Source organism: Cupressus sempervirens, chromosome 4, assembly GCF_028749045.1.
Source record: "Cupressus sempervirens isolate cs-2001-9-10 chromosome 4, ASM2874904v1, whole genome shotgun sequence".
NCBI lineage: Eukaryota > Viridiplantae > Streptophyta > Pinopsida > Cupressales > Cupressaceae > Cupressus > Cupressus sempervirens.
In genome coordinates this window covers 545,715,741-545,724,613 of record NC_143121.1, presented here as the reverse complement: position 1 = coordinate 545,724,613, position 8,873 = coordinate 545,715,741, and the positions used below count along the sequence as shown (strand labels likewise).

Genomic DNA, 8,873 nt, shown 5'->3' with positions numbered 1-8,873 from the left:
ACATGTTTAAGACACACACATTTTTTCCTACCATGTACAATTACAACCATTTCTACTTATGCAAACATATTGTTTAATATTTTAATATTTTAAGTCCTCTAGCTTTGAAAGATTTAATATGCAAATTGACACTATGGTGTTGTATTAGATTTGAATCAATAAACATTTTACATTTCAAATATTAAGATTGATACATCATATGAACATTTAAACATGAATTTTGATGTCATGTATAGTTAATTTTTTTAATAAAGCTAAGATCACACACCTTGTCTGTTGTGACGAAAATTTGGATTGTTGTCCCCTACCATTGCGCAATGTCATGGAACATAGCTCACCATTTTGACTCAAGTAACAAGTTTCATAACAATCCAAGAAAATAGGTATATTATTAATTTGATATAATGTACATCATTACAACAATAACAATAATAATTTGATTTCTCCCATAATTCACTTTACACCCCCTTTGCCTTCAACAATCAACTCAATCTCTTAGTTACTTGTAATAGCCTTCTACATTCTCTTGGTCACCCCTAACATTTATCCCAAATAACAATAACTTGAAAAATGATATGGCTTGAGTCCTACTTCAGAATTGTTTATGGTGTATTCTATTTTTTTATCCCTCCAACATTTTAGCAAATAACTTCCTTCAGATCAAGTCGTGTATTGGTGTGAGATTTCATTACTATCACAAATTGTTTATAAACTTGTAATTATTGACTTTTTAAGTGAGAAATCTTAATGTTGTTGGATTGTAATGACTCTTTAATGACTTTCACTTATAATTTAGGTGTTTGTTTGCATTATAAGATATACGAAAGAACTGGAATTGAAATAATAATGTTGCTAGAAGAATGTGATAGACTGTAAAAATAAAACAATAATATTGTTATAAGACATGTTTGGTGGGGAGGCATAAGCTCTTTTGTTGACACATTATTGACGAGGATCACTCATTACAACTTTAGTTACATATGAGTATTCTGAATAGCCTGTGACATAAATCACTATAAATTGATGATTCTCTGAAATGAATAGAACTAGCAAAATATAAATGACTTGAAAAACCAACATTCTTTGATAACACAACTTAGAAGTCACCAATAATAAGAAACATGCCTATAAACTTTAGGTGCAAGCAATAATAATACCAAGTAAATAGCTAATTGAAAAACACCTATATTGTGAATCAGCCTCCACCCCTATCTTGCTATCTTGGGAGAATTGAATGAAAAGTAGTGAAAAATGCACACCTTGAATAAAGAAGAATGCGGGAATCTAATTCCAATTACAATAGAATATATTTAACTTTGAGAGAACTAGTATTTAAACATAATGAAGATGTGGAGATTTATCTTAATTAACTTTATTCCATTTAAATTAGTTGGGGAATCTTCCTCTGAGTGTTGTCCAAAATTGACCAGCCAACATATTCTAAACTTCAACGCATCCAGAACGTTCCCGCCTTGTTCGAAACGGCACTAGAAACTACGCGGCGGTTTCTGTCGAGACAGTATAAATAGGCTTCTCGGCTCTTCTCATCTCCACATTCTAAATTTGCGTTTTTCATTACATGCGATTCGCTGAATAAGTCTCAAAGTATCACTTTTATTTCTGTGAATAAATTTCTGTTAGGCCAATTCATTTGCAGTTTTTGTGTTGGAGAAAGCAAAGCAATTCATAATGCAGATATTCGTGAAGACTTTGACAGGCAAGACCATCACCTTGGAGGTGGAAAGCTCTGATACCATCGACAATGTCAAAGCCAAAATTCAGGACAAGGAGGGCATTCCTCCCGATCAGCAGCGCCTCATCTTTGCCGGGAAGCAGTTGGAGGATGGGCGTACGCTTGCTGATTACAACATTCAGAAAGAGTCCACCCTTCACCTCGTTCTCCGTCTCAGGGGCGGGATGCAGATCTTCGTCAAAACCCTCACCGGCAAGACTATTACTCTTGAGGTGGAGAGTTCAGACACCATTGACAACGTCAAGGCCAAGATTCAGGACAAGGAGGGAATTCCCCCTGATCAGCAGCGATTGATCTTTGCAGGCAAACAGCTTGAGGACGGCAGAACCCTTGCCGACTACAACATCCAGAAGGAATCTACGCTTCACCTTGTGCTTCGCCTCAGGGGCGGAATGCAGATCTTTGTGAAGACGTTGACAGGCAAGACCATTACCCTGGAGGTGGAGAGCTCTGACACCATTGACAATGTGAAGGCTAAGATTCAAGATAAGGAGGGTATTCCCCCGGATCAGCAACGCCTCATCTTCGCTGGTAAACAGTTGGAGGACGGCAGAACCCTTGCCGACTACAACATACAGAAGGAATCTACGCTTCACCTGGTTCTCCGTCTGAGGGGTGGGATGCAGATCTTTGTTAAAACCCTAACCGGCAAGACCATTACACTGGAGGTGGAGAGCTCTGATACCATAGACAACGTCAAGGCCAAAATTCAAGACAAGGAGGGTATTCCCCCGGATCAGCAGCGCCTTATCTTTGCTGGGAAGCAGTTGGAGGATGGCCGAACTCTGGCCGATTACAACATTCAGAAGGAGTCTACCCTTCACCTTGTCCTGCGACTGCGTGGAGGGATGCAGATCTTTGTGAAAACCCTTACTGGCAAAACCATCACTTTGGAAGTGGAAAGCTCCGACACGATTGACAATGTGAAGGCGAAAATCCAAGACAAGGAGGGCATTCCTCCCGATCAACAGCGCCTGATCTTCGCTGGGAAGCAGTTGGAAGATGGCCGAACTTTGGCAGATTACAACATTCAGAAGGAATCCACACTTCACCTTGTCCTGCGACTGCGTGGAGGGTTTTAACCCTGTATTTCCGTTTCTGTTTAATTTGTACCTTTCAAATATGTTGCAAGCTTCCTTTCACCAAATAAGTAAATCTTTCTTCTCTTAGTTGGCAATTTGCCCTCTGAAAGAAAGAAATTATAGTTATTTTACAATGTAATACTGTTCTCAAATTTCACTCGGCATCTTAAATTTCTGGAACTTATGTTTTGTTATTCCGAGAATTGTGCAACTGAATCTGGGCTTATTGCTCTTTAATTTTTTATTAGATTGTGATTGCAGATGCTAGTATAATAAATCCTCTTGAATTCAAAAGCTGTGAAATGTTATCTGGAACCCAGTTATAATTCTACTATAGCTGTTTTTTATACAAACTTGGCATATAACCATTTTTTTAAGAATTATATAGAATGCATCCTTATAGAATGTTAGATTCTTCCATGCATCCCTCTGCATGAATGTTTACTCCATTTGATACTCTGTGTCGCTTTATTTCACATGTGGGAGCAAGATGGTGTACTCTGACTTAATCTAATTATTAAGTTTAGAGGCTTTCTACAGTGGACGCATTCATCAATGTAAACTTAATGATATTCATTGAAGTGTCATATATTTTATAATTATTTTTGTATCTGTTCATTGCAAATATGCAATCAAAATGTAATAGCAAAGATTAAAGAGTCACCTGCTGGAAACAATAACCTCTGTGCTTTAAATTTTTTATTAATATTTAATGAGAATGGAGGAGAGTGGATGGAGTAGTAGATTAAGTTTATTCATAACCAATGCCTCTAAAAAAAGATGACGGGAGAATATTATTCAGCTCAGTAACAAATTTCATTGCATATTTTGGACAAAGATATCCTTCTTGAGGCACCTAAGGATATCTCTTGACTTGTATATATATATATATGTAAAAGCTAGTCTAATCTGTCTACCAATGATCACTATTGCATTTTGAAGGTTTGATACAAATCTCTGCCCTATACTACATCTGCTGTATCTTGTACAACAAATCAGTTTTAATCTGAAAGGATCTTTAAGACCATGGTGATTATTTGCTATTTTATGGTCTATGTAATCTCCACTAGATAAATTGATAGACTAAATTATTTTCATACCACCCAAGGTAACACAATTTAGTCAAGTGCAAGTGCAATTAAGATATATGATTTATCTCTCATTGATCACTTTTCTGTTGTACTCGAACAATTGTGTTAGGGGATTTCATATACTTCTGTACGATAGGACTTCTGATTTATCTCTACAACAGACCAGTTTTAATTGTAAAACAAATTATAAGAGAATGATGATTATTGCAAACTGTTAGAACAATCTTTTACTATATTATATTAAGATCGTTTACATATCGGGTGCTCCTTAAGAGCAACAATTACAACTTATTCAAGTGCATTTTGAAGAATCACATTAGAAACAACAATTGGAAGACTAAGAGTCACAACTTAGAATTCCACAAAGATGTCCTCCTCGAGATTTGAACTAGTGTGTTCACAATGAGAACTCATTGCTTCAACCAATTAAGCTATTTCCCTTGGACTGATAGAACAATCTATTGCAAACTGAAAGCCCATATAAATCCATTGAAGCAAAGTTTGTCAAATAGACCTAAAATACTTTCACTTTAGTTGTGAGAGATGAGATGTAAGTTTCTAATTGCATGCAGTGACAAAATAAAAAGACTGTAAAATTGTGAATCATGGCAAGACAATCTATGGGTTCACTGTCACGCTCTTGGACAATAAAGAACAAGAATAAGGATGATATTTGAAAGAAACGTAAAAGTTGTGCAACTGCGAGAGTTCATCTACTTGAATTGATTGCTCTGTATTTGTCTTTGTTCATTATTCATCAGATACTTTCATCAGAATGTGCTGTGATTAATGCTCCTGTCAATCTTGAGACAGGCTAGATATTCCATGAAAGTATCCTCCCTGTTGACATCATGATACAAACAAGGATAAATTATATTTGAATACTGAGATTAAAAAGAAATGTTTTTGGTGTTGTTAAATATTGCATGCTTGGAAAGGTAACAGGGACGTCAATTATTGAATGCTAAATGCAGAAAATTAGAATTCAGTCATGATAGTTGGTTAACAATACATAAGGATCAGATTGCAGCTCAATATAGACAATCAAGCTTAGATTGGACCATGACAGTGCTTTCAAGGCTTCTCCATGGAGCTCATATGCCATAATGAATTTCTGTGTTGATTTTGAAACAATAGTATTTTTCGAGAGAAGTATTAAATTGGAAAATGAAATTGAGATGAAATGATAGTATTAAAAGATAAAATGTCAGCCTGCAGCCTACAAGTAGAAATACAAATACCAAAGAGAAATTCTGCATTCCATAGCCATTGATAAAAGACATAACACCTCAATAATAAAAACACTATTTTACATGGAGTGTGGTTCTTTGAAGCCTACTCTGGGTGTAGCAAATTCTACATTCATGAAAACTCAGAAGTTCAACCCAGGAAGCAGCAGGAGTGGTGTTTAAGAAGCCACTTATCTATTCATGATGTTCTATCAGTCAAGTTGCCAATATAATAGATGTGCATGCTGCAAATTATGGATGGAAGTAAAGAAAAATAAGTAATGGTTGTTTTCATATATACTCATTTGTCCTTGCATTTTAGTTTTATACATTTAGGCTTCTAAATTTTTGAAGTATCACAGCTGTTCATTATCGTAATGATAAAAGAGTAATTTCATTATGGCATATGATAAAACTAAAATGCATTGACAGTTTAGTATATATGAAAACAGCCATAACTTATTTTGCTCGACTTCCATACATGATTTGTAACATGCACATCTATTATATTGGCAACTTGACTGAGAACAACATGAATAGATAAGTGGCTTCTTAAACACCAATCCTGCTGCTTCCTGGGTTTAACTTTTGAGTTTTTATGAATGTAGAATTTTCTACAACCAAAGTAGGCTTCAAAGAACCACATTCCATGTAAAATAGCGTTTTTATTATTGAGGTGTTATGTCTTGTATTGATGACTATGGAATGCAGAATTTCTATTTGGTATTTGTATTTCTACTTGTAGGCTGCAGACTGACATTGTATCTTTTCATATTTTTACGTGATTTCCTCACCATCTATGCCTTCACAACTCTGTGAATTTGAATTTTATCTACTCTCAGTGCTCTTGGCATGCTAGACTGCTATATTTGTAAATAGTTGATTGATGATCATTGCTTTTCAGCAGTGCTGGCCGGTTAAGATTTCATTGAATTTCTATTATGTCATCTATCTAAGTTGCTTTATATAAATTCTGTGGATGAAATGACTCGGGGCATAACTTATCTAGCTGAGCCTTTCCTTCGCTTTGCATCTGCAATTATAATAATTGCTACTTATGGATTTATGACAGCTTTTGGATAACTAGAACATTGATTCAAATGGGAGGTACAAAATCTCCATGATGTTGTGCTAAATTATTTTACAAATTTCAAGTTTTCTGTTCATTTGTTTCAACAGTCCTGTCTTGATCTTTTTCCATATTATATCTGGGTGGGCTATTTCGATTGACTGTTGGGCATTAAGTGTTGCATATAGTGTACATAGTTCAGGGTATTATGCAATGTTGGGTCTCTCTCGGTTCACCAAAAGAAAATTGATATGGTAGTCCTCAAATGAGAGAACAGAAAATAGTAGCATCTTGTTAAGCCATGAATGGACTGCATCATAAAAATAAGTATTAGTGCTCACATCACAAGAGTTCACTTTTATGCATGAAAGTTGGGCATTCTGTTTTCAGTTAGTTGCTAAGCATACTACCTGTATAGCTACATGTCAACCATGTTTCGTACAACATGTATAGCTACATGTCAACCATGTTTCATACATGGTTACAACCGTGTAAATGTGCAACATGTAACCACAATTTTTTCCCTCCAATCTAAACAGATTCTAAGAGGATGTGCATTTTCTTGCATTGTAAATCCAAAATCTTTCCTGTCATTCTGCAAACAGAAATGAAGGACAGTAACTGAGTGAAATGTTCCTAACTAGGATATTATTTCAATCTGATTTGGTTTTAAATTTTTTCCATGTTTTGCTTCATTTGATCACACAGATTGGCCCTGCCAGCTTGTGAGGGTTGTAGTTGCATGTGTTGGATGTTATTGCATGAGAATTTGGAGAATATCCAGATGATTGCATATCAATTTAAGAACAATTTATGAAGAGGGATACCATTGCATGTTATTTCTGAATAGTACTGGTTAGTGGATTTGCATTGCATGTCAGTTTAGTGGATTTCCAGATGGTTGCATCACTTGTGATCAGTTTGTGTCGGTAGTTTTCAATAGTAATAGTGCAGGCATTTGAATTAATCATATTAGCTTTTGAGAGATTGGTCTAGACAATTATTGAAGAGAGAACCATTAGATACAAGTTCAAAAAAGCAACATAAGAGAAAAATAAATATAATGTACGGAAAATTCTACATGGAGAATTTGATAAATATGCAGGTCTAGCTCACAAGGAAAAAAAGCATTGGGCTTCGACTCACATGAAGCTTCATCATCTCTGTGAGAAAACTCACAAGAGAATTCTAGAAAAGAGATAATCATGGCTTCTCTTGATGTTAAGTATGAGATTGGTATGAACAATAGTGGTATGGATCCTTGGGGTCATCAGAATGCATCTTATAGCGTGTTAGTTGATTCCTATGATGACATAATTCGTACACACGAAGGATAATCAAAACATGGCATTCAAGGACACGTGAGAAACCTGGCGCACAAGCCCTCGGTAGGGGAAGTTTTATTTGAGTCACTTTCACTTTTAATTATTTGGGAAGAAATTAGGCATGTCAGAATTTGTTTGTGATTGATGATTCTAACTTAAGCAGGACAATAATAGTTTACTTTTCCATTTTATGAGTTTGCAATCCTTACATATAAAGCAACTCTTAGTTACTGGTTTGAGTTCGAAGAACTGATTTGCTGGTATGACAAAATCTTGAAATGGGCTTGGATGTGTTTGTACAAATATACACCTGCACCTACATATATATGCATACATAGATGTATACAGCCTAGAAGAATAAATTAAGATTAGAATGTCACATAATTTCATAAAAATGACAAAAAACACTGTAAACTTGTAACTATAGCATCATATCTATTATCAATATCAAAATATTAAAATAATATTGAGTTCAAGTATCATTATTTTGACTTTCAACAATTAGAACTTAAAGTTTCAATCATGTAATGGATTATCTAAATCTTCATCTTCATCTTAGGCATTAGTTGATTCATCTTCATCTTAGGCATTAGTTGATTGACAAATAGTGCCAATATGCACTAATAACATTCCTTCTTTCTATGTTGTCAAACACTTATTAATTTTTCATACGTTGTCAGCTCTATCATTTTTATACCTACCTGTGCGTGCTGCTTTACTTCACATGTGCGAGAGCAGGATAGGGTAGTCTGATGCAGTCTAATCCAATCTGTCTCCCAATGATCACTTTTGTGTTCGGAGGGTTTCATACAAATATCTGCCCTATACCACATCTGCTTTATCTTCTACAACAAACCAGTTTTAATCTTTAAAGCAAACTTTAAGACGATGGTGATTATTTGCTTTTCTTTTCCATCTAATAAGTAATCCCCTCTTCCATTAGTGGTCAACTTTCCGTGAGAAAGGATTTTGTAGTTATTTTTTTCCCTTAATAAGGAATCTCTGTCGTGAACAAAGTACTATTGTTCTCAAATATGATAGATGAGTTTGGCTGTCAGTTTCTGTAAGTGATGCTTTGTTGATTTGATATTTTTGCAACTGGTTCTGGGGTTGCTGCTCTTTAATTTTTTTATTAAATTTTGATTGCGAAGGCTAATCTGATATGGCTCTAATTTTTAAGTAATATTTTGAACTCTTGAATTCAAAATCTGTCAAATGTTATCTAGAGCACAGTTGTAATTTTATGAAGGCCACTTTGAAAATAAACTTGGTATAGAGCTAAAATCTTGAATTTCTGTACTATCCATTTCCTACCTCTTTTCAC

General features: G+C 35.1%; 1 protein-coding gene across 1 annotated transcript; it reads left to right on the top strand.

The window, feature by feature from the left end:
- The first annotated feature begins 1,364 nt into the window (after positions 1-1,364).
- LOC149562348 (polyubiquitin) lies at positions 1,365-3,029 on the top strand. Its single transcript, XM_089825871.1, has one exon. It carries the CDS (start codon positions 1,690-1,692, stop codon positions 2,833-2,835), a length of 1,146 nt encoding a protein of 381 aa, XP_089681997.1. The 5' UTR covers positions 1,365-1,689; the 3' UTR covers positions 2,836-3,029.
- The last annotated feature ends 5,844 nt before the right edge of the window (positions 3,030-8,873 follow it).